The sequence below is a fragment of the Nomascus leucogenys genome, chromosome 1a (genome assembly GCF_006542625.1).
Source record: "Nomascus leucogenys isolate Asia chromosome 1a, Asia_NLE_v1, whole genome shotgun sequence".
Taxonomy (NCBI): domain Eukaryota; kingdom Metazoa; phylum Chordata; class Mammalia; order Primates; family Hylobatidae; genus Nomascus; species Nomascus leucogenys.
This window is the reverse complement of record NC_044381.1, coordinates 60,642,409-60,668,918: the sequence shown is the minus strand read 5'-3', so window position 1 is coordinate 60,668,918 and position 26,510 is coordinate 60,642,409. Positions and strand designations below refer to the sequence as shown.

Below are 26,510 nucleotides of genomic sequence, written 5' to 3'. Positions count from 1 at the left end.
ATCTGCCGCCTAGGCCTCCCAAAGTGCTGGGATTACAGGTGTTAGCCACCACGCCCAGCCCACTTCCCTAAAAATTTCTTATTTATTACTCCTCCCTGCCGCCAACTCCTGGCAACCATTGATCTTTTTACTTTCTCTATAGTTTGCCTTCTCCGGAATGCATCTCATTGGAATGAAACAGACATAGCTTTTTCATACTGGCTTCCTTTACTTAGTGATACTCATTTACCATTCCTTCATTTCTTTTCCTGGTTTAAAAGCATTGCTTTTTATCGTTGAGTAATAGTCCATTATATAAACGTACTATAATCTATGTATTCATTTACCTCTTGAAAAATATCTCAACTTCTTCCAATTTTTGGTAATTATAAATAAACTGCTATAAGCATACATGTGCAGGTTTTTGTGTAAACATGTTTCCTAACTCATTTGGGTAAATATCTAGGAGCACAACTGCTGTATTGCATTGTAAGACTCTGTTTATCTTTGTAAGAAACTGCCAGACTTATTTTAAAACAGCTGGAACCTAGAAAGCAGAGTTTGACCTTTTGACCTTAACATATATCTTCATTTTCCTTCTGCAAAACTTCTTAAAAATGTATTGAAGTAAAATTTGTCATTATAGTGAATGTGACAAGGTCTTATACTCTTACTTTAGAATAATATAGAGAGGGATATGGATACTATACTCAGGGATTAAAAAAAATAACTTGCGAAATACAAAATTACTAATCCTAGCATGATCCTGATGTTGGAAGTATACTAGTTGAATCACCAAGTCATTCACTGACTCTTCCTAAGTCACACAGTAATAGATACTAAGCCATCACTGAATTTGAGTTTTTATCTTCTCTAAGATTTTCCACCCACAAAAGGAAATATAGAGAGGCAGGGAGGTAAGATCTTTTTCCCTAAGTGAAGTCCAACAAAGGTACCTCCCTTTGGCTTTAGCTACCCACATGACTACTTCATTAACCTGAAAGAGTAAAATTTGAAAAAATATTCTGTCTTTAATTCATGTGAATAACTGAGGAATAATAATAATAATCTCAGTAACTCAGTGTGTGTGTGATAATTATTTGCCATGTTTAGAGGCAAAGGGAAAACATTTAGAATACTAGCTCTCAAAATGCTTTGACCTGGGGACACATGAGAAACACACACTAAAATAATGATTTTTGTTGGCTGTGGATAGGTGGTATGAGGAAGCTGTGGGGAGATTTTGGAATATCTGTGAAATGCTGTTCTTGATCATTCAGAATATACTATTTCTTCCATATAACAAGTAATGCTTAGATAGAGTTAAATGTAAAGGATGAGGGGACAGCTTACTAAGATCAGATATTTTGCAAGAGTCTTATGCACAATGAGATGTATGTGAGAGACTCCATATTTCCTCTCCTTGTTTTGTTTCGTTTCCTCTTCACTATCAGATTCTAAACCAAATGAGTGAAAATAAACATGCTGTGAAAAACGTAACATATAGAGATTGATTTTAACTGTCTTTTTTCTTTCTTTCTCTATTTTCTCTGTTTGTAAAGTAAGTGGAGCCAATGAATCATCACCTTCTAGAAACAGCAAGAGTGGTGAGTCATTTCTCTGGAGTATGTGGCGTTTCACCCACAGAAAGCATTTAACCCATGATTATCCCCTCACTGTTAATGATAACATATTTTACTTGTTCTTTTATTTCCATAAATCTACTCGACATTATTATTGTGCGGAGAAAGAGATTTTGACAGATTATTCACAGCAATATATCTAGATGATTAGTGGCTTTCTTTTTCTGTTATGTGTGGGAGTTTCACTTGCCTTTAGTGTTACAGCTGGAAGTTAATTTTGGAAAAACATTCTTTTCACTTTTTTTTCTTAATTCTGCTACAATTACCATGTTTATTGTTGATATTTTAGGTTTGCTTATGTATTACAAATCCAAACATATAAAATAATTCCATTCAGTTTATGGCACTGGTAATAGCAGCAACAAAACAAAATGAGACTATATATGTTTTCTAGGTTGTTATATTTTATAAAAAGTAAGTAGACTTTTTTCATTTCACAAAAGCATCACTATGCAGGACTGTTCCAATAGTTCCATTACCAGAGTTAGGAATACAAATGCAAATTAAAGAAAAAAAGAAAAACTAGATTTTGTATAATCATCCTATTCCTTCTCACTTGATGACATAAATATGGTATTAGAAAGTTAGTCTACATCTGTCAAGATCAATTTGCAATAATATCAATTAAATTAACTTGTTAGCAGATAACTAATTAATTTTCAACTTACACATATGATAGTAAAAACATATATTGACATTTTCTTAAATATTTAGATTAGATGATTGTCCTACTTCAGGATATGTTGACTTCATTGATACTGGCATCGAGAACTTAGAATGTATTATAAAATACCGCCAATCTTTAGAAAGTATTTTCATTAACTTCCTAAACTTGATGTTTTTTACCTGAAATATCTATAAGGAAAAGAGGAAAAAGAACAAACCACTAAATGCAGCATAAATTAAGCCATAATGCTATGAGATTTTACACTTCTGCACTTTAATGGAAACATCATATAATACTTTGTAGTGTTTCAAGAAGAATGAAAATGAACCACTATGGAAGTTACCAGAACCAATTTTCCTCCATCAGGTGGGAAATTTCTTATGGAATGTGTTCTGTAATAGTTGCTGCTCCATTAATCCTTTCATTTTATAGGTCTAGTTCCTTGTTTTGTTGTTCAACTAGTCTACAATGTCAAAGATCTATGTGCATCAAAATGTATATACAACTGATCTATATTACAATTTATATCTATAGTTCTATGTAACTGACTCTATTTACAAGTATTAATGTAGATAGGCCTTCTGATGTCAATGCTTTTATTGAACGTCATAATGATCAAATTTTTGGCATTACCTTTGTTCAAAATTTTGAGCCAATCTAGAACTTCATTACTTCTATATTTCTTATTTATAACAACAAGTTATATCTAGGAACAAAAGTCTTTTATTTTTTAAGGCAAGAAAAATATAAATAGAAAATCATTTGGCACTGTGTAATGTTAAAATTTACCAGTATATGTTATTTCTCCATTGTTACAAGAATTCTAGTGGGTAGACAACTTAGATAATGCTCCTATATAAAAAAGTAAAAACAGCTAGGCATGGTGGCTGACGCCTGTGATTCCAACTCTTAGGGAGACGGAGGCAGGAGGATAGCCTGAGCCCAGGAGTTTGAGACCTGCCTGGGCAATATAACGAGACCCCATTCTCCACAAAAAGGTGGGGGGGAAGACAACAAAACAAAAGTAAAAACAGGTTCAGAAAAATTAAATATGTCCCTAAAGTCACAGAATAATAAGTGATGGAGGCGGAATTCAAATGTAAGATTTTGTTTTTTTGTTTAGTTTTGAAGGTAACATACTTTTTAGTCTACAACCTACTTAACTATAAAAGTGTGCCAATCACTGGTATTAGGATTGGGGCAGATGTACACTCTGAAAATGAAAGTGCAAAATAAATATCCCATCTGGAAATAAAAGTGCAAAATAAAGAGGGGGGGAAATCAGTCCTTTCATTTCTTTTCCTTTGTAATGCCAGCTGAGTTGGTTTAGTGAGTAGTTTTGCAAGACTTGTTTCCCTTTGTTTTTGGACATAGCTGAGCCATGTACTTCAAACAGAAGGCAGCCAATTACTAACTTCTGGTTGCTAGGTGTGGCTTCCTTTAAAATCCTATAAAATCAGAAGCCCAAGTCTCCATTGCTAGCGTGAAATCTTCAGAGAAGAATTTCTCTTTAGTTCTTTGCAAGAAGGTAGAGATAAAGGTAAGTCTTGGTTTTCCTTTTAGTTAGTTTTGGTTGTTTTGAAAACTTTTCTCATCACTATGTTAAATGTTACTGCTTCTACAGGATTTATGGTTAGTTGCATTTAACATGATAAGTCATTCATAAATCTTTCTGTAGAATTACATTGGATATTTATATTTTAGGAATCGCAAATTACAATGTTTTTGTTCTACTTAGTTAGCAAATACAAGTAAAAATATGATAAGTTTGCTTAATACTGGCTCATTGTACTCTTGGTAAGTTACCATGAGAAAGAAGGAAAGAATGTGCTTTTCCTCTGGTAGCCTTAAAAGAATGTGTTTTTCCTTTCCTTCCCCTTGAAATATTTCTTCCCAAGAGCTGTGTGTGTTTTACAGAGAAACTGTGATGGGGGCTGCTTTTTGGGGGCAAGAACAAAAGTGATAGGAGTGGGCTGCAGGGAACTGTTTCAAAACAGTAGGACTTTCATAATTTATTTTCTTCTTTTTTAAGGAAAACAAGATAGATTCAGACCTCAAAGTGGTAATTATGCTCTTTGTAATAAACATCAAAAAATATATGTTATATTTGCTCATGCTATTTAAAATAAGAAGGTCCGCTTATTACTTGTTTCATTTAAATAGGGTGTGGCCACATTCCTTTTCTTGTAGGCTCTGTGTCATATACAGGCTTTTCAAGTGCTGGTGGAAAACCTAAGAAGAAGGGAAATACTTTCTGGGTAGTGTCAGATACATTATCCTAGGGGAATGTCAGTGAGGCCCTCTAACAGCTATTCCACTTGATTGTTGCATGAGCTAATGGCCATAAAACTTCTTAGAAAAGCACAAAGCAAAACTAGAGTATTTACTGGTGTTGGATATATTTGTAAAAGTGAGATTACAAATCATATATCTGGATATTTTTTTCTTAAACATGTTCCTTCAAGGATTTTTCTGTTCATTCATTTTAAATGTTTATTAAATGTTCTGATTTCTTATGTTCACTGATAGCTAATTAACAAGGATGGAATTTTTCTTGCCTTGCTTATATCTAAAAGATTGTATAAACTTTGAGAAAGCAATGTTGCCCTCTTTCCACAGGAGTATTTTGGTAGCTGTAAGAGAATGCACATTGCAAATGACTCAAATGTGGTAAAATGTTGGTTTCATAATTCTGAAATGGCCTTTTCCCGAAAAGTGACATTACCACCCTAGCTCCAGGCTCAACCGCATCTGGCACATAGCCAACATTTAACAGATGTTGACAAAATAGTTAATAATAACATTATTAAGGAACCAGTCAGAGTTTCATGCTTATTAAATACTTTTTCAACCAGAAAGTCTGCAAAGTTTGATTTCTGAATATGATGTTAGCTCTCTCTAGACCTATTAATTTATGACATTTAAAATCAGAGCTAAACCAGTGAACCTATTTTTTTCAATGATAAACTATAAACAGTTTTTTGAAATCAACTATTTCCTTTTCCTTTAAAATTGGACAGAATTTCATCAGGAAGCTCAGAACAATCCAATTTATACAATGCCTTCCTTCATTATGCTAATTTTCTTCATCTTCATCTACTTGAAGTAATATTTAAGATTGGCACTTCAGAGCTGTAAATGGATCTTAGATGCTAATTACTTCAACATTCTTATTTTATAAATGAAAACCCTCTGGAGAAGCTAAATGTTTTTCTTGAGGTCAGATCGCCAGATAATCAAGAACCAGTATACTTCAATTTGTATTTTATATCCTAGAGTTGTGGGTAGAAAATGTTTGTTAAATTAATGTAGATACGTTTTTTAAAATATTAGCAATGATACATGATATTCATTCAATAATACTTATTAACATCCTAAATTCCAGGCATTTTGCTAGGGATTGGAAGTATATACATAATGAATATTATTATTTGTATGTTAGCGCAGGCCTCATGGCCTGCTGCTGGGGAATATAAATAAGCCAATGGAAAGTGATAATACAGAATGGTGGGGCTGGTGTAGGGGTGAAGTCAGGATGCTTTGGGAGAGCATGGAAGGTCACCGAATCCAGAGCTGAGGAACTAATGAAGGGTTTCTGAAGAACATGATGAGATCAGTGCTGATGCCTCACTTAGAAGTAGCAATTAATTAGGCAAAGGGAAGTGAATGTGGAGGAGGAACAAGCATTCCAGGCAAGAAGAACACCCTATCGAAAAGCCTAGAAGCAAAACATTAGTGAGGTTACCTTTCATAAATTGCTTTCTGTAAGTCATGCCATTGTGTAGTCTTAATTGCTTTCTCTCACCAGGGAAGGTGTGGGAAGGACTTGTGAAATATATATTTGAGGAAAAACTATGCACAAGGCAATGCATTTAAAAATAAACTCCCTAAGGCTGGGGTGAAACCTGCCACGGTCTGCGCAAGTTGACTGTTAATGAATTTGATTGTCAGGTGTGAGTGATTAAAAAGAACACCGATCATGTCATTTTCTTTTTGGTCACTAATTCCCTCCCTCCCTCCCTCCCTTCCTTCTCATTCTTTTTTTTTCTTTTCTTTTCTTTTCTTTTTTCTTTCTTTCTTCCTGACAGAGTCTTGCTATGTCAACCAGGATGGAGTGTAGTGGTACGATCTCGGCTCACTGCAGCCTCCACCTCTTCCTGGGTTCAAGTGATTCTCCTGCCTCAGCCTTCTGAGTAGATGGGACTACAGGCACACACCACCATGCCTGGCTCATTTTTGTACTTTTGGTAGAGATGGGGTTTCGCCATGTTGGCCAGGCTGGTCTTGAACTCCTGGCCTCAAGTAATCTGCCCACCTTGGCCTCCTAAATTGTTGGGATTACAGGTGTGAGTCACCATGCCCAGCCAAAATATATAACACTTTGGAATCAAAAGGGGTGGATTTATGTCTCCATTCTTGCCACTACCAGCAGGAAGACTGCTTGAAAATAATACTCAGTTTTCCCAGATAGAAACTGAGGATAATGATTAAAGGCTAGTATTCCAAGCAAGGCTTAGTCATTGCTGTTACTATCATTGCAAAACTCTGATAGTTCTAGATTGTAACCAGGAAGATATAATCAACCACAAAACTCAGCTTCCTCTGTCACAAATTCTAGAGGTAGACTTTCATGAGGCTGAGAGATGGAAAAATGAAGGGGGTTCTCTCTTAGGACACATAAATATGCAAAAAAATTGCTACTCTTTAGAAAGCTATACATTCAAATCACAGATAAGCTGACATTGGTAGGCAGTGCATGTTCACAAAAAGACCATTAATTAGAAGAAATGTGAAATACTGTTAATTTCCTTATAGATTATCCTATGTATAAATGGCCAATTTCACCTTCAATGAGCTCATGCTAAGTACTGAAATAAACTTAGTTTTAGAGCTTATGTTTGGTTAGTTGAAATCTGTATTGAGTTAGTTGAAATCTGTAAGTTGATAGAACAGGCTCTTTAAAATCTATTGCAGGCTTTATACACTACAAACAAAAAGATAGAAAAAAGCAAACCTTTCATGAACTCATTGGCTCAGGCAGGTTTTCATGCAGAGTGTAGGTATTGAAGAGTCAGAATGGCTTACGGATAGAATTTGGCCAATATATAAAAAATATATATATTTGGTATTTGTTAGTTGTATTATAATTATTCAGAAGTTCAGTTAATATGTGCAGTTGGCTTTGGACCCTTAACCAGCTGCATGTGATAAAATCTGTTTCCTTTAGAGCAATTTCTTATATCCTGCCTTGATGCTCCTGTCTTAATCTTTGCTAAGAGCTAGTGGTGAATTTGGCTGAATTCTGATTCCGTTTTTCTCTAATTGATTTCTTGAAGAAAATTCTCTACTGGCTGCTTTTCTTTCCTAGATTATGCTTTTAGTCTATCCAAACACTTCAGGCTAGAACGTAGGAACTTAGAAGATAGAAATCACAAAGCTATCTCCTCTAGGGATGCTCTCTCTTTCAAATAAGTGACTTAAACCACTTACTTTTGTTATCTTGTGTTATGTAATTAATATTACCTTTTCCTAGGCTTTCTCTGGCTTTTTTTTTAATGGAAATTATTCAAGTATTTTTTAGAAGTAAAAAAAAAAACTAGTACATTGAAGTTTTTATAAAGTTTATTTTGAAGTTGTCAGATACACCTTTAACATTAGACTGGACAATATCTTTAGTCTTTCTTTCGCTTTCTTTTGAAGTTTTTATTTGCTAATTGAAAAGAATGGAATTAATGAACATGTTTTTATAAGTGATGGAGTAGTACTTTGCCAAGTGACGAATTATAACACTCATTTTGATGATTCTTCTTTATCGAAGGCTTGGATGAGATGATGAAAATGGAAATTCTGAGTGCCTGAAGCTGCTAGAATTGCTTTTAAAGTATTGGGTGTGCCAATTAAGAAGTTGGAATACGAAACTCCATGTGGCAACCGCAATTGCATCAGACTAGACTGTAATGGGAACTAAAACCTTGTGCAAAATTGCAGGTTGTTACTTTATCAGGAAACAATTTTAAATATATCAATTAAATTTAGGAAAGAGGCTGCTTTAAATGAATAGAAAAAGTATTGGTTCTTCTCACAGATGACAGAATAGTAATAAGAGCAATCCCATGCGAATTAAGTGGGGATGATTTCTGCTTTGGATATTATTTTCTTCATGCATTCAGTGTTATTACTTGCAACTCCAGTTACTTTTTAGCAGGTGAAAATTGAAACAGTTTGTCTGAACATGCTGTTGAGGAATCAGTTTATACCTCATGAGTCATTTATCTTCATATCAAGAATTTAAAACTGCCAAGATTATTCTCCCAACCTCTCTCACAAACATTCATGAGAGTAGTCTCTAGAGGGGTGAAACAGAATGGTATAGACAGACAGATCAGTGTAGACCTTGAGCAAGGCCTCTGAAAAACATCCCCAGACTAAAAGGATCTGTGATGGCATTTTGTGTGTGTGTGGCCAAAACAGAGAACACATTAATTTTCAATATACTTAAGATCTTAAAAATATGTCTCATTAAATAAAAATATTGCCAAGTCATGTAGCAATTCAAGAAATTTCCTTTAAGATAGAGTTTGCCAAAAGAACATGCATGTTACAATTTCACCTCTAGGCTTCCTGTTACAACAAAAAAATCCAGTATAAAATAATCCTTTTCTGGGTTTTTTGTGTTGGGTGGAAAAATATGTAGGACTACTATTTAGACAGCTCAAATAGGAAGAAATGTGAAGATAGCAATTACTTCAATGCTGAGTAATTTTATATCAAGAAATAGAAAAGGAAACTAAATTATTCAGAGAGAAATATCACCTGGATATCTTTTTACAAGTAAAATTTTAAATCTGAATTCACTTGTACAGATTGGCACAAATTATTTTACCTTATAAATGTAATCATTGGCTGGGAGTGGTAGCTCAGACATGTAATTCCAGCACTTTGGGAGGCTGAGGCGGGCAGATCACCTGGGGTCATGAGTTCAAGATCAGCCTAGCCAACATGGTGAAAACCTCTCTTTACCAAAAATACAAAAATTAGCCAGGCATGGTGGCCGGTGCCTGTAATCCCAGCTACTCAGGAGGCTGAGGCAGGAGAATTGCTTGAATCCAGGAGATGGAGGTTGGAGGTTGCAGTGAGTCGAGATCACACCACTGCACTCCAGCCTGGGAGACAGAGCAAGACTAAATCTCAAAAAAAAAAAAAAAAGCAATCATTAAGCTTTTCATCTAGCCATTACTTTTGTACAGGCTCTCATTAATTCCACATAGATGGTCTAATGGTCTACTAAATAGTGTTCTAATCCTCCATCTTGTCTACCTCTTAGCCATTCTCCATGATAAAGGATGAATGGTCTTTCGGAAACATAAATGAAACCATGCTGCTTTAAAAAAACAAGCAAACAGAAAGAAACCCATTAATGTTTTCCCAAAGCTTTGTGGACACATTTAAACTTCTTGTTTCAGCTTCTGCCAACATTTCTCGCTCCAGCAAACTTTCTTCTGCTTCCCAAATATGACAAGCTGCTTCTTTAACTTTTCTGCCAGGTTAATCTTGACTCATTTCAAGAGAGGCTTGGGTCAGCCAGGGCCTACTCTAAGAAGTTTCTTTAGCCTTTATGTTTTCCTATGGAGAGCACACACTAGCTTTAAGTCCTGAGGGTACTTAAGATGATATTTCAATGTTTTTGTACTCTTAGTGCTTGGCATATGGTGGGTGGTCTATAAATTTAGAACAATGCAGTGAACCACAAACTCCTCTCTTCAGCCTGTGTGCTTAATTGTAGTACTTGTCTGATCTCTAAAGTTTAGAACTGAATATGCCAAGAAAGAGTTCAGTTTCAGAGAGGAGGGTACGGTTTCATTTTAAGTATAAAAGCTTCTTTTAAAAAAAATTACGTCTTACATTTTGTTATGCTCCTAAGTGTAATTAATCCTGGAAAGTAAGAGCAAGGCTACTCTCTAATGCTACCTCTTATGTATGTAAGAGGTGAGGAAGGAGAGGTTGTGTGTGGTGCATTTGTTTTGTAAAAGCATCTACCTGTTTTCTTTCTAGACACTTTTTCAAAAATGGCAATGGTATCAGAATTCCTCAAGCAGGCCTGGTTTATTGAAAATGAAGAGCAGGAATATGTTGTAAGTAGAGTGATAATAAAATCATGATTACAATATTGAAATAAAAATGAATATAAGTAAATGGCCATTAATTTATTTCTCTCTCATTCTTAGCAAACTGTGAAGTCATCCAAAGGTGGTCCCGGATCAGCAGTGAGCCCCTATCCTACCTTCAATCCATCCTCGGATGTCGCTGCCTTGCACAAGGCCATAATGGTTAAAGGTAACGTGTTTCCTCAAAACAGTTCCCTCCTGGACATTTCAGAACGGCTATTTGAATGACTGTCAAAAAACGGACATGTGCAATGGAAAGAATCTGTTTCATTTTGAAGATAAAAAAATTTCTTTGCCAAATGAAGATATAATTATTTACTTAACACTGAGGAAATTGTGTTCAAATCAGTGGAATCTCTGCTGTTACAGCAGATATTACTGGCTCATTTCTAGCAGAAATTCCATGCTGAAATTAAAACCTCTGTTCACATATAGAGTTGCAACTAGGATCAAACACTGCAACACTGAGGGCCAGGAAAAGTTAATTGTCTCTTCCTTTCTCACTCAAATGAATGAAATGTCATTCTCTCAAGTGCTTCCTTCATATGTAGTATAGCATTGATTTTCTAGGCTGATATATAATTTATATTTCTTAATTTGTTAAGAAGTTCTTTTGGAGTATCTCGATAATGAATTATTTTATGTCAATTGATGATGAAGAAAATTGATGTTAAAGGCTGTTGGCCCTTTATTTCCAGGTGTGGATGAAGCAACCATCATTGACATTCTAACTAAGCGAAACAATGCACAGCGTCAACAGATCAAAGCAGCATATCTCCAGGAAACAGGAAAGGTAAGTTAGAGTAGTAAATTTAGATATTTAATTTCAGCATATTTATACTTAACCATGGATTCGGAAGCATAGTTACCTAGTTCATTAAGTTTCTAATCACTGTTTTCTCATTACATCTATGATTGGGATTGCAGTGTTTATCCACTTTGTTGTAATTTAATCCATTTTATCAAATTTCCTATTTTTATACATTAGTCATCTTGGTGTATATTGTTTGCAGATGTGGTGCTCTGGGGACAAATTTTTAATCTGAACGTAAACATCAAGATTGCTGTTGTCAATAAAGAATATGGTCTGATTGAAATGTACTAATATTTAAACTGAGCTGTTTAATGCCTAAAGTTTTTACATAATTCTACTTTAAAAATAAGCCTTATGTCTTTTATACCAAATATGAGTAGTTTTCTAAAGCAATGAATTTAGAAAACTATATAATTTCAATATCTGATTATACTGCTTATTATTTGAGAAGTACAAACCTCAAAGATTGGGAACATGAATATATTATTTTAAAAGTAATTTTACTTCTGTTTTCTGTTAGCACACAGTCCTCTGTGTTTTTATCTTTGTGATTTCTCCCCTGTATATAAGATTACTAACCCTTTGCTTTAAGAAGTTATCGAAGAATTCAGTAAATTTTATTCTAATCCCTCTAGATCTAGAAGAGTAAGATAATGTTTCAAAATATTTGGTACACTTTGTATGTGAAGGGAAGAAGCTCTAAAAGATGGTTGGGTTTAGGGATGAGTTGTACGATGACCTAAAGTCAGGTAACACCACATTTTTTAACCTAGCATGTTACTTATTGGAAGCCCTGATTCTAATCTTTTTTTTGTAGCCCCTGGATGAAACACTGAAGAAAGCCCTTACAGGTCACCTTGAGGAGGTTGTTTTAGCTCTGCTAAAAACTCCAGCGCAATTTGATGCTGATGAACTTCGTGCTGCCATGAAGGTAAATCACCCAATTTAAGCAAACTCCTTTCCTCAAGAGGATGTATTGGGCAAGTCACTTATGCTTATGTTATTTTCAAAATCTAGTACAGTGCCTGTCAATCAGTGGGAGTTTGAAGAATAAATAAATTAATAACTCAATGAAGGAATTAATATATACATGAAAACATAAATGTTGGCACTAACACCTTCCGTGTCATGTCACTATATGAGTCATATGTTTTCATTTTTATTTTTACCCAAAATATTGATGATAAACTTGTTTTAGGGCAATGTAATATAACTTATTGTAATTATTAAATGTTGTGGGTGAAATTTACTAAATGACAGAGTCAAACAAATTTTGGAACACCAAAAACTAGTTGATCCTCTTGCATGAAGATTTTTTTCTACATTTATCCTTTTCTTCTCTTCAAATTTAGGGCCTTGGAACTGATGAAGATACTCTAATTGAGATTTTGGCATCAAGAACTAACAAAGAAATCAGAGACATCAACAGGGTCTACAGAGAGGGTAAGTTGTAATGTCCAACAGTTCAAATGCCTTAGTTGAAAAGGAAATCTCTTATACTTTCTTAAAATTGAATGTGTATGTTAATTATGGCAGCTTTGGGATCTCTACATATCAAAATGTTTCTTTATTGTTTGGCACATGTCTATTAAATGCTGTTACCAGGCAACGCTTGAGTTGCTAGGTTGCTGACAAGGGAGATGGTGTCCCAATCCGCATCAAGCTTGCGTTTTAATAGAAAATGTTCCTCTAGGATAAATGGCCACATACGATTATAATGGAAAACTCAATTCAGAGCACTGAAGTTTAAAAAATTTCTGAAAAACACTTTTCTATTATTCTGGAATGTATTTTATAAAAATGTCCCAATGTCATTTATTTTGAAAAGAATATATAATAACAAAAAAATCTTCTAACAAAATGTTCTTCATTTGTCCTTGAAAAAGTAAAGAATTAGGTGCTTATAATTCTCTGTTGGAAACCTTAACTTTATCATTATGAATATAAGTGACTCACTCTTTATCTCTAGTTAAATTCACAGAATAAAAGACTAGTCTTAGCTTATTTTATCTCTCCAGTGAAGCATCTCATTTAAATGATGTGCTCAACACTGAAAAGAGGGTAATTGCAAGTCTCTTACCATTTTCCTTCTCTCATTTCCCTGAGCTGCTGGCTTTTTTGCTTTCCCAATCTAATATATGGCATATAGAAGATCTTTCTGCTTGATTCTCATACCAAGCATGGAGAATACAATAGCTTTTGCATATGGTTTTCAGAGGAATTTAATAAAAGAATAAAAATAAGGAAGCTTTTAAACCTCATTTTCTGCAATTCTTATTTAATTACCAATGTTTATGTTAGATCCATGTATCAGTGATAATAATAATGATTATTTTTTGTTTGATAAAACATAGTTTATAAAAATAAGTGTTTATATATTTTTCATATGGCCAAGATATAGGCCAGTGATAGTTCATTACATTGCCCAGTTTCAAATTGTTTTAGTCCGTTTGTGTTGCTATAAAGAAATATCTGAGACCAAGTAATGTAAAAAGAAAGGAAATACTGTACAAGAAGTATGGGACCAGTGTCTGCTTTTGATGAAGGCCTCATACTACTTCTACTCATGGCAGAAAGCAGACAGAAGCAGATGTGTGCAGAGAGGGAGAGAGAGAAAAGGAGGTGCCAGGCTCTTTTCAACAGCCAGTTCTTTAAGAAACTATGAATGAGAACTCACTCCAAGCCATTCATGAGGGATCTGCCCCCATTATCCAAACATCTCCCAACAGGTCCCACCTTCAACAATGGAGAATAAATTGCAACATGAGACTTGGCAAGGCCAAACAAACAATATGAAAACCATAGCACTAGTCAATTATAAATTCAATTAATTTTTCCTATTACAGTATTATTTTATGTAGTTAAGCAGAAGTGTTTACACACACATAAATCATCAAAATGCATTATTTATAAGACATTTAGAGTTTTTAAACTAAATAAATAATTTACATTCAAGCAAGTACCTCATTTTGTTCTTTTAAACAATTATTTTATTCATTCTATTGCTTAAATTCTGCCATGTTGTATTTCAGAATTAATTACTAATGTATACCTATACAATTTATTCTTAACAAAAGCTTTATGACTGTGAGTTTTCAATCACAGTATTATCTAAATTGCTCCCATTTGCTTCATATGAAATAAATTCAATGATCCAAAAATTTACCTGCTTTAATTTTTCTCTTCTTATTTAAAAATGATAATATTTTGAAACGTGTTCCATAAGTCATTGAACACTGTGGCACTGTGAATTTTCAACCAACTTAGAGATGTCAGATATTCTTATTATTATTCATCACTGGTTTACTATAAAATCTATTTTTCTTTTTTCTCAGAACTGAAGAGAGATCTGGCCAAAGACATAACCTCAGACACATCTGGAGATTTTCGGAACGCTTTGCTTTCTCTTGCTAAGGTACAACTCAGATACTTTAGGAAACGTCTCTTGTTTTATAAAGACTAATTTCTTAGTCCATTTTGTGTTGCTATAAGGGAATATCTGAGGCTAGGTAATTTTTAAAAATAAAAAGGTTTATTTGGTTCAGGATTCTGATGGTTGGCGAATTCAAGATTGGGCATCTATGTCTGGTGAGAGCCTCAGGCTGCTTCCACTCCTGACAGAAGAGGAAAGGGAGCTGGTGTGTGCAGAGACCACATGGCAAGAAAGGAAGCAAGAGAGAGAATGGGGAGGTGCCAGCCTCGTTAACAACCAACTCTCGTGCTTCTCATGAGCAAGAACTCATTCCCAGTGATGGCATTAATCTCTTCATGAGAGATCAGCCCCAGGACCCAAATACCTCCCTCTAGGCCCCACCTTTAACATTGGGGATCAAATTTCAACATGAGTTTTGGAGGGGAAGAACATCTAAAACCATCGCAAGTAAAATCTTGGATCTGAGCTCCTTCTAGAAATGAGTAATAGAATATCTTTTTCTCAAAAAATATTATTTATCTGAGTTTAAGAGAATTAAGTAAATCATGCAATTACACGCTAGAGAAGAGCTTACAATAGAATGGGATTTCTTTCAGGGTGACCGATCTGAGGACTTTGGTGTGAATGAAGACTTGGCTGATTCAGATGCCAGGGTAAGGAAGCGCTTACAAAATACTGCTGTACTATTCACAATAGCAAAGACTTGGAACCAACCCAAATGTCCAACAACGATAGACTGGATTAAGAAAATGTGCACATATACACCGTGGAATACTATGCAGTCATAAAAAATGATGAGTTCATGTCTTTTGTAGGGACATGGATGAAACTGGAAACCATCATTCTCAGTAAACTATCGCAAGGACAAAAAAACAAACACTGCATGTTCTCACTCATAGGTGGGAATTGAACAATGAGAACACATGGACACAGGAAGGGGAACATCACACTCTGGGGACTGTTGTGGGGTGGGGGCATGGGGGAGGGATAGCATTAGGAGATATACCTAATGCTAAATGACGAGTTAATGGGTGCAGCACACCAACATGGCACATGGATACATATGTAACAAACCTGCACATTGTGCACATGTACCCTAAAACTTAAAGTATAATAATAAAAGAAAATATATTAAATAAGAAAAAAAGAATACTGCTGCAGTTCATCTTCCTACCTTAGGTGGGGCTGCCACATGATGCCATGTGAAAGCAAATCTAAGATCTTCTGAGAGACCTCATTTCCTGAATGAGGCATGTCTTTCTATAGCCCAAAAGAGAAAAAATGTAGTCTTTGTAAGTTTTCAATATCTCTCATTATTCATAAAACCAGAGAGAACTGAAGAAGGACAATACAAAGTTGATTTGTCATTCCCAAGAATTGTTTGTTAAAAAAAACTCTGACCTTTCATTGTACTAGGTATAAGAAGGGGAAATGTAATTTTTTTATTATGTGCAATGGAAAGAGTAAGCATATTTAACGTTATTTTTAACAGAGAACTTTGGAATGGTTTATAGATGTCAATTTATATTGTCAAAATATTACTGCAATGATATAATAAGAGTATAGGATAAATTATAATAATATATACTTTCTAACATATTGTTTTATATAGTTTCAATGACATTGCTGGTTATTTATATGCCAAACCACTGGCAACATAAGAAAAATCATACCATTTTAAAGCCTGGAATTTCCATTTAAAACAAACAAACAACTAATATTTGCATTATGCCTTCTTATGGAACAGTATTCTCTAGAGAATTCATTACTGCTTCACTAAGGATAGAGATTTCTTTGTGCACCCCCATCCACTTCTGCTATACTAGTACGTTATCATGCACATAATAGGCACTCATAAACTTTTTGTTCAATAAATGCATACATACCAGATCAATTTGCTTGAAAAGTGCAAAATAATTTTTACATACATTGGAGGTTTTATCAGTTTAATAGAAATTGTTCAAGCATATTAAGGAACAAGAGTTAGCATTTGAATAATTGCCCATAATAAAAAATTCTTATTTGCTTTTGACATTTCTGAATTTGCTTTCCATTTTAAGACTATCAGGGTTCTTAATATATATTTATGGAGTCTACATGGATCAGTGTGACCCAAGAGAATGATGGTAGTTAACATTTCAAAGTTAATAAAGACTGCTTGTGACAATAGGGCAGGGATTACATTTTTAATATATAAAAGAAAAAAAATCTGTCATTTAGTAAGGTTGAAATATTTGTCTAAGATTATACGGCTTTGAAATTGCAGAGTCAGAATTTGAATCCAGAAATTCTAACATCAAAATGCAAGGTCCAGGTTATGGTTGAATTATTGATTTATAAGTAACATTTGCTGATAATTACTTTGAACAACACAGAATAAAAAATCTTTTTAGAGATCCCCTTGGAGTTGTCTTACTATAGAGCATAATCTTAAAGCAATTTAGTTCAGCAAACATTTATTCTGCAAACATATATTCAGACTCTAGTGTTTACAAGGCACCTTGAGAGAAACTGTGGAAGATATTTGACAAACAAAATAAGGTCCCTATCTTTAAAGAACTTGCAATCTTATTGTTGACTACTCTGTATTGGGCACAAAGCGATTGCCTATATAATCTTTGACAAGGTCTAACATTATTGTGCAGATATCATTTCAGCAGATAGTGAAGTGTTTACTTTTGTGTTTCTTGACAGGCCTTGTACGAAGCAGGAGAAAGGAGAAAGGGGACAGACGTAAACGTGTTCAATACCATCCTTACCACCAGAAGCTATCCACAACTTCGCAGAGGTAACAATAAATTTTTTTTTCTGGAATCTGTTTATGGAAGATGCAATTTTCTTTTTTGATGACAAATAAGAGACAATAAAAACAGAACCCTTTTTCAATATCTCTCCCGTATCAAACAGATATCGTGTTCCTGACCCATTGTTGTTATTTGTCAATTTGGCTGATTTTGTAGAGCCACTACTTTATAATATTTAATACATTTTGTGACTTGGGCATGTGGAACATAATTTTGTTATTTCCACTGCTTTTACTCCCCTAAAAGATTTGGAATATATGTGGGAAAAGACATGCATAACAGAACAAATGAATTTAGAATGAAGAAAAACAAAACAAAACAAAAAACCCTCAGAGCTAAATGAAGAAAGAAATATGCAGGTGCTTTGGAAAAACAACAACAAGACAAAACTCAGAAAAAGACCTGGCCTTTGAGTGCAAGATTTAGATCTGGGCCTCTTGGAAGTGAAGGCAATGGAAAAGTTATGACGATTACCAAAGTTCATCATTTTATAATAGTATACTGATTTCTACTGTTAAATGTAACAGAAATTTGGTGCACACGTCTTTACATAAGGGAAGCTCCGTTTGCTATGGCTCTTAGAACTGCTGTAGGAAGTGCTATTGTTGTCAATCACATGCCATTTCTAATAACTGTCAACATTTGCACACATTTCCCCAAAATATACAGGAATACCAAAATGGCCATGTGAGTTACATTCCTAGGAGAGGATGAAGTATTCATGTTATGATTAACTGGGTATATTGCTTTAAAAGGTGTAGCCAAAGTTGTTATTCTAAAAAATTCTTTGAGTCAGTTGCCTTGATTTTGCTAAAGCTTTCTAAAGAAAAGGATGTTTTGTATGTATCTTAGTTTAAATTTAATATTCAGTGTTTCAGAAATACACCAAGTACAGTAAGCATGACATGAACAAAGTTCTGGACCTGGAGTTGAAAGGTGACATTGAGAAATGCCTCACAGCTATCGGTATGTAGTCTGGCAGTTGGAAGAGTTTTCTAACTAGAAATTGTATTTTCAATGCTATCCTATACTTAACAACAACAGCAACAAAACCAATAAAAGAAAACGAAAAACAATCAGAAGTAGTGCATCTGTTTCCACTGAAGCAACATAAAAGATTGGCAAAGTACTATAACCTTAATAACAATAGATACTATTCCCCTTTTCAAAAATATAGAGAGATAGACTATACTTATTGAGCACCTACTTATATCAAACAATGTACCAGGCTGGGCATACCACAGAGGCAATTCAGAATGGTCATTGAGAGCATGGAATCTGGAATAAATGTAACATCTGGATAAATGTAACTTCAAGTCCTGGTCTACTGCTTGTTAATTGTACAATCTTGGGCAGGTCCAGGAGAGTCTGATTCAATGGGTCTGATTTGGCTTCTAAAAATCAGTACTTTTTAAAGATCTTCCAGGTTATTCAGACAACCGTCAGGGTTGGGGAACCTATGTTCTCAAGCAGTATTTCTCATACATGACTATGCACTTGAATCCTCTGGAAAGCTTGTTAAAATGCAGATTCTGATTCTCCAGGTCTGGAGTGGAGCTTAGATTCTGCTGTTCTAACAAGCTCCCCATTGATGCCAATGCTGTTGGTCCATAGATCTCAACAAGATGAAGAACACTATGAACTGGCATGTGCTAGTATTATTTGGATTCTGCTTTATATTTAAGCCCATCCTATCCCAGAGTGTTTTATTGATTGATTGATTGATTGATTTTTACTTATTTGTTTGTGCAACTCTTATTTTAGACACAGAGGTACAGGTGCAGGTTTGTTCCATGGGTGTACTGCACTCAGGTAGTGAGCATAGTACCCAATAAGTAGTTTTTTGACCCATGCCCCCTCTCTCCCTGCCCTCTCTAGTAGTCTGCAGTGTCTGTTGTTCACAGGGTATTCTTTTTAAATGTTCTTATAGTAACATAAATAAAGTATTTATATAGCCTTGAACACCTAGTGGTTTCTCCATTCCCAAGGAGAATATATGTAGGATAGCGCTAACTACTGAAGTTGCTCTTGAGATGTATTTAAGGTAATAAAAAAATTGATTGTCGGGGAAAGAATATTCAAAACCACCATCTAGAGAGTCACAAATACCTTCTCAGAAGTTAACTGCCCTATATTGGGAGATGAGAGGTGAAGAATGATGATGAGGGATAGAATACTGCTGGCAAAATTCTGTATTTCCTGTTTCTTTCATATGCGTATTTCATTTTTTTCATGGTAAATACATCAACTAAAATTTTCTTCTCTTACAGTGAAGTGTGCCACAAGCAAACCAGCTTTCTTTGCAGAGAAGCTTCATCAAGCCATGAAAGTATGTACCACTCTACTTATATGTCCTGCTTAGAGGAAGAATTATTTGTAGAAAGAACAGAAAACCTCATATTGTTTGACAATCACACATTTAATATCTTCCCATTAATGAGAATCATTGTTCTATTTGATGGAAGAGGTAATACACTACCTTCTTAGAACAAACTTGTTAGATTCTGTGCCTTTTTTTTTACAGGTGAGATTGTAAAGTGAGCCTGTAAGTGATTTATGGCTCACTTGTGATTTGCTTAAAACCTGTGTCACCACGGGAAGGGTGATATATTTTCTTTTTTAATGTGTAATTTTAGTGGCCTATTTCCTCTAAGGTTGTGAGTTTTATAATCTCCCACTTTATGAGTCTGATTTGTCGTTTTTATTATTCTGTCTTTCATGCCACAGATTAATAGTTGAAACTTTCAAAATGTCATTCTATGATTAAGGATGTAGAATGATGTATTTGAGATCAACTATGTCACTTTAACTTTACTCTCTGATGTGCATGGTATTATACAAGGCACCTCTTCTGTACTGATATTTTGCGCCCACAAATGAATAGTTACGAAGTTATCTTCGTTTTTTTCTTTGCAGCTCCAAAATAAAGAGGTTTTCAGAGAGAGACAGAGAAAGATCTAACTATTTGAATAATATGAAGGAGCATCTATGAAATGATAGACATGCTAGGTACTGCTCTGTAGTGGTTAGCATAGTTGCTGCCCCCTTTCTGTGATAGTCTAGTGTGATATTTCGTTGGGTAATGATGAATACCTGGTGCCATGGAAGAGAAAAGTGGGACATATACTCCAGACTCTGGAAATCCATGTAGCATTGCTGTCAGCTAAACTAAGACCTGAAGTTTGAATAGAAATGAGCCAGATGAGGGCAAGAGTGGAAGAGATGGGGATAAAGCAAGGGTGGTCCAAGAGGAGGAAGTAACCCACACACAGGCTTGAAGGCAAAAGGTAACAGAACCTTCTCAAGACAGTAAGTATAGAGTGATGGTGCACAGTGGAAGAGATGGTAGAATTAGGCAGGATATTGTAAGCCTTGAAAAGAATTAGGCAGGATATCATAAGCCCTGATTAGATTCTATTCTAAGAGCAACAGAAGATCACTGACGGTGTTTTAAATAGATAGACTAGATTATTAGATTTGCAGTTTAGAAGTTCCCTTTTTTTGTAATTATTGGACAGTGTAGAGACCGGATGGTGAGAGATGAATTAGGAAGTTGTGACAGCTCTCTATACCTACTGCTAATGTAGAGGATTATTTATTTTAATTTCATTACCATTTGTGTAAAGTGTGTGTGTGTGTGCGTGTGTGTGTGTATAGCTACTTTCTCTATAGAAATTATATGGAAGAGTAAGAAGGCTTCACTTTAAAATTCATGTTCTTTAATGAGAGTATTTTCTGAATATAAGAGACACCCTCATTTGTTTTGGCCAGGGTGCTGGAACTCGCCATAAGGCATTGATCAGGATTATGGTTTCCCGTTCTGAAATTGACATGAATGATATCAAAGCATTCTATCAGAAGATGTATGGTATCTCCCTTTGCCAAGCCATCCTGGTATGTTGTGATTCCTCTAATGCCATCCCAACAAATGAAAGTTATTTTTGCAAGATCTTCAAAGAGAAGAGTTGACTTATTGTATCTATAAATTTAATATGTAAGATTAATTTAATATATTATGGTGTATACTTCATGAGTAAATTAAACTTTCACTGGTAAAATCTAGTAGTGAGTTCTCTATTGAAATACTAGGTACATTTTTCAACCAAAGTCATGGAAACATTTCGTTTCCCACGCATAAATTCAGCAAGCAAAATATTCTAGTGTTCCCCCTAGGGTAGATAGACATTACGGTTTATTTTGCCATTAATATTGGTCAGAGGATTAGAAACTCCTTATTCAAAATATTTATCTTAATTTTATCACATGTAAAATGTTTAAAATTTATGTTCATGTTGTCTCATAAGAATGTTAAAATAATAAGACAAAGAACAGTCAAGGGTTTTGGACTTACTGAAAGGTAGATAACTATTTAAATTTAATTAATTAGTCATGTTGGATAACTAAAATCTACCCAGAAAACGTGAGAAAATTACAGGCACTATATGTTTCTCTTCTTCTGGTGAGTGAATCAGGTATTTCCTCACATAGGATATGAGATTATTTTGTGTTATACTTATTTAATTCTGTGTGATATTTCATTCATAGAAAATAATGGCACTAATATAAAACATAATTAATTCAGAAAAGTTTGTAATCTCAGTCTTGAAGGCTATTGCTTTTTTATGCAATGATAAAAAAAATCCGTTATCTGTTCTACATACTGTTTAATTAAGTGAATGGTAATGTGTAATCTCATCTACAGCTAAGTCTAAAAATAATTCTTCTATAAGTAAAAAAAATTAGAGAATTATGGTTTCGAGTAACATTAAGTATACTTTTTTTTTTAATCAACAGGATGAAACCAAAGGAGATTATGAAAAAATCCTGGTGGCTCTTTGTGGAGGAAACTAAACATTCCCTTGATGGTCTCAAGCTATGATCAGAAGACTTTAATTATATATTTTCATCCTATAAGCTTAAATAGGAAAGTTCCTTCAACAGGATTACAGTGTAGCTACCTACATGCTGAAAAATATAGTCTTTAAATCATTTTTATATTATAACTCTGTATAATAGAGATAAGCTCATTTTTTAAAAATGTTTACCCCAAACCATAAAACCCTATACAAGTTGTTCTAGTAACAATACATGAGAAAGATGTCTATGTAGGTGAAAATAAAATGATGTCACAAGACAATTGGTGTCTCATTGACCCTTCTATTTTGATTTTCTTTTACGTGTAATTCAGTGGTTTAATTTGACATTAAGGGATAGAAGCCTGAATCCTAGATTATAATTATTTAATGAAATAGAGTTCACATTCTGAATTGAAGAAAATACTTAACAGCTTTTGAAAAGGGATACTACATTTTATCGTATGTGTACAGACTATTGAGATTGTGTCTCTGTATAATAAATTTATTGCACTAGCATTATAACAATTTGATATATTACGTATTTCATTAACTAGTATAAAGATGAAATGGCAATACTTGTAAAAAGTTCTCATGTTTGTTCCATGGTAATTTTACGTTTACTTTTTCTAAGAAACTGCCAAATTGTTTTCCAGAGTGGTAATACTATTCCACTTTACCACCATAAATCTAACAGTGGTTCAGTTTCTCCACATCCTTGCCAGCATTTGAAGTTGTCACTATTTTGTATTTTTAGCATTGCTTATTATTTATTTATTTATATATTTATTTATTTTTGAGACAGAGCCTCGCTTTGTTGCCCAGGCTGGAGTGCATTGGCGTGATCTCAGCTCACTGCAACCTCCACCTCCCAGGTTCAAGTGATTCTCCTGCCTCAGCCTCCCGAGTAGTTGGGATTACAGGCACCCACCACCACGCCCAGCTAATTTTTTTTTTTGTATTTTTAATAGAAATGTGGTTTGGCCATGTTGGCCAGGCTGGCCTTAACTCCTGACCTCAGGTGAACCACCCGCCATGGCCTCCCAAAGTGCTGGGATTACAAGCATGAGCCACCGTGCCCAGCCGCTTATTTTTTATTTATTGTTGAATCTTGAAAATTCTTTATACATTCTAGATATTAGTCCTTCATCAGATATGTGGTTTGCAAATATTCTGTTGTAGTCTATAGCTTGTCTTTTCATCATCTTAGCAGGTTCTTTTACAAAGTAAAAATTTTCAATTTTAATGAGATCCAATTTATTATTTATTTTTCTTTTATAGTTGTACTTTTGATGTCATGTCTACAAGCTCTTTATCTAACCCTTGGCCTTAAGAATTGTTCATGTTTTTTGCTAAAAATTTTATGACTTTACATTTTACATGTAAATTTGTGATCCATTTTGAATTGATTTTTGTATAAAAGGAGAGACTTAGGTTGTGGTTCTTTTTCTGTTGGCGTCGTTATAAATGTTCAATTGCACCTGCACCATTTGTTGTTGGTTGAAAAGGTTGCCCTTTGTTAACTTGCTTTTGCACTTTTGTCAAAAACAATTGGACATATTTGTGTTGGTCTTTAATTTTTGATATTTATATTTAATGAAAATATAAAACCTTGCAATTTCTCATTCTCTATGAATAGATGATAGATATCAATTTAGTTAAGCTCTTTATTTCAAGGAGAGCATCAGCCATGGTATGAGCTCTTTTTTCAAAAAGGCAATGGGAAGAATTACTTTCCCGTGAGCGTCTTCTTACTAGGTAGAGCTGGATAAAGGTAGTAACAATTTATTCATCCTCAAAAGACTTGGGTTGTGAGAGGCAGAGCTTGCAGTAAGCCAAGATCGCGCCACTGTATTCCAGTCTGGGCAACAAAGCAAGACTCTATTTCAAAAGAAAAGAAAAAAAAACAAAAGAAGACTTGGGTTGGCCATGGGATATTCTGATCACCTGGAGCTGCATTCAGAGTTAACCCTCCTTCACCTGGTTGTAGCTTGGCTTGATCACTGACCTTAACTTTCTTCTACACACACCTGTCCCGCGTATAAGGTGTTATAGTCACGACTACTTGGTGCACAGCATATTGGCAAATGGGTTGACAGATATGATGCCTCTTATGGCCTCTGGATTTTATTATATACCATATTGCCTTTGTATGCTTGATTTGGAAGAAGTACCTATGTGGGAAATCGGAGGGAACCTGGAGCTGTTATAACAAGGCAGGATGAAGTTATCAAGATACTTTTGTCAGCACTAGTCTAATAATCGGCGCCAGGTGTTTTTTGTTTGTTTTTTTGTTTTTGGGATGGAGTCTTGCTCTTGTCACCCAGGCTGGAGTGCAATGGTGTGATCTTAGCTTACTGCAACCTCCGCCTCCCAGGCTCAATTGATTCTCTTGCCCCAGCTCCAGGGTAGCTGGGATTACAGGCAAACACCACCACACCTGGCTAATTTTTGTATGTTTAGTAGAGATGAGGTTTCACCATGTTGATCAGGCTGGTCTTGAACTCCTGACCTCAGATGATCTGTCCGCCTCAGCTTCCCAAAGTGCTGAGATTACAGGCATGAGCCACTGCGCCTGGCCAAAATTTTTGCCAGTCAGTAAGAGAGCTACCTTGTTCAGACTGCATCCCCACATCTTCCTACTTCCAATTAATTTTAAAGAAACTGCCTGAGCTGTTTACTCTCTCTTTGCCCTCTTTCCCTCCCTGCCCATCATTTGCTCTTTTCTGTTCTGCTCTGATATGTGATTCTGAAGACTTTATCATGCAGGTTCTCTTGCCTTCTGATTTCTGGCTGAATTCAGCTTATGGAAGAACCTGGCAGGAGCTGGGAGATGAGGCAGAGGTACTCCTGCTCCCTCCCTGATTCTGGAGACTTATTAACATTTGTGTTCTTCAACAGTCACAACTTCCATCAGGTATCACCTTGTCTGAGGCTCTCGCTCTCAGCTATTTCCTCTCCTTGCCCTTTAGTCTTGGGATTCCTGCTGCTGCTGGTCCGTGGATACTGCTATATTGCATGTGGGTTCTCTTAACTTGCCCACACCTCTAAGGAAGTACACCTCAGTACTCCCGTAATTAAAACAATCCTCAGATGTCCAGCTTGTTATACTAGCCATTTCCTTCTAGGGCTCTGTCTGATATACCTTCCGAAAGTGCTAAACTTACTTACTTTATCAAAACTACTTGGAAGGCTCCTGAATAAATTCTAGACAAGGTGACAGGTAAGTGGATACACAAATGAATAGGAGAGCCACCTCAGTAAGTAGTAGTAAAAAGCAAAACTTTAGAAAATAAAAATATATAGCTTTCCATAATCCATGGAAAAAAATGGTAAGGTGAATTTCACTAAAATTAAATACTTCTTCTTTACAAATACACTATTATGAGACTAAAAAGATAAACTACAGACTTGGAGAAAATTTTTGCAAGACAAATATCTGATAGAGAACTGATATACAAAAATATAAAAAAAACCTCTAAAGACTGAACAGTAAAAGAAGTTAAAAAATTTACAAAAATAAGCAAAAGATCTGAACAGGTACCTCACTAAAGAAGATATAAAGATGGTAAATAAGCATATGAAAATATGCTCAACATCATAGATCATTAAGGAATTGCAAATTAAAACAATGAGACACTGCTACACTCCTATTAGAATAACTAAAATCCATTCCATGTCAAGCAATAGAAACTGTCTTTCATTCCTAGTGTGAATGCAAAATGGCACAGCCGCTTTGGAAAACAATTTGGCTTTTTTTTTTTTTTTTTTTTTTTTACAAAGCTAAACACAGTCTTACATCATCCAGCAATCATGCCCCTAGGTATTTATGCAAACAAGTTGAAAATTTATGTCCACAAGCAAGAAGCCTGCACACAAATGATTATAGCAGGGTTACTTGTCATTTCCAAAACTTAAAAGCAACCAAGATGCCTTTCAAAAGGTGAGTGAATAAACAAACTCGGTACATTCAAACAGTAGAATACTATTTAATAATATAAGGAAATGAGCTATCAAGCAAAAGACATGGAAGAATCTTAAACACATACTGCTGAGTGAAAGAGGCCAGTCTGAAAGTCTACATATTACATGATTCTAACTATATAAATACTGAAAATACTGAAAAAGACAAAACTGTGGAGACAGTAAAAA

At 34.9% G+C, this 26,510-nt stretch overlaps 1 protein-coding gene across 4 annotated transcripts; it reads left to right on the top strand.

Annotated features, from left to right (window-relative positions):
• The first annotated feature begins 1,489 nt into the window (after positions 1–1,489).
• On the top strand, positions 1,490–22,642 carry ANXA1 (annexin A1). Of its 4 annotated transcripts, XM_030809858.1 has the most exons (14): positions 3,778–3,829; positions 4,322–4,351; positions 10,342–10,421; positions 10,515–10,623; positions 11,153–11,247; positions 12,086–12,199; positions 12,621–12,711; positions 14,604–14,683; positions 15,298–15,354; positions 17,396–17,489; positions 18,376–18,471; positions 19,776–19,834; positions 21,277–21,399; positions 22,300–22,642. In XM_030809858.1, exons 3-14 carry the CDS (start codon positions 10,356–10,358, stop codon positions 22,354–22,356), a joined length of 1,041 nt encoding a protein of 346 aa, XP_030665718.1. In that variant the 5' UTR covers positions 3,778–3,829; positions 4,322–4,351; positions 10,342–10,355; the 3' UTR covers positions 22,357–22,642. The 4 variants fall into 4 exon arrangements, with proteins under 4 accessions (XP_030665722.1, XP_030665706.1, XP_003267463.1 ...); XM_030809862.1 differs by lacking the exons at positions 3,778–3,829; positions 4,322–4,351 and adding an exon at positions 1,490–1,586; XM_030809846.1 differs by lacking the exons at positions 3,778–3,829; positions 4,322–4,351 and adding an exon at positions 2,602–2,655.
• The last annotated feature ends 3,868 nt before the right edge of the window (positions 22,643–26,510 follow it).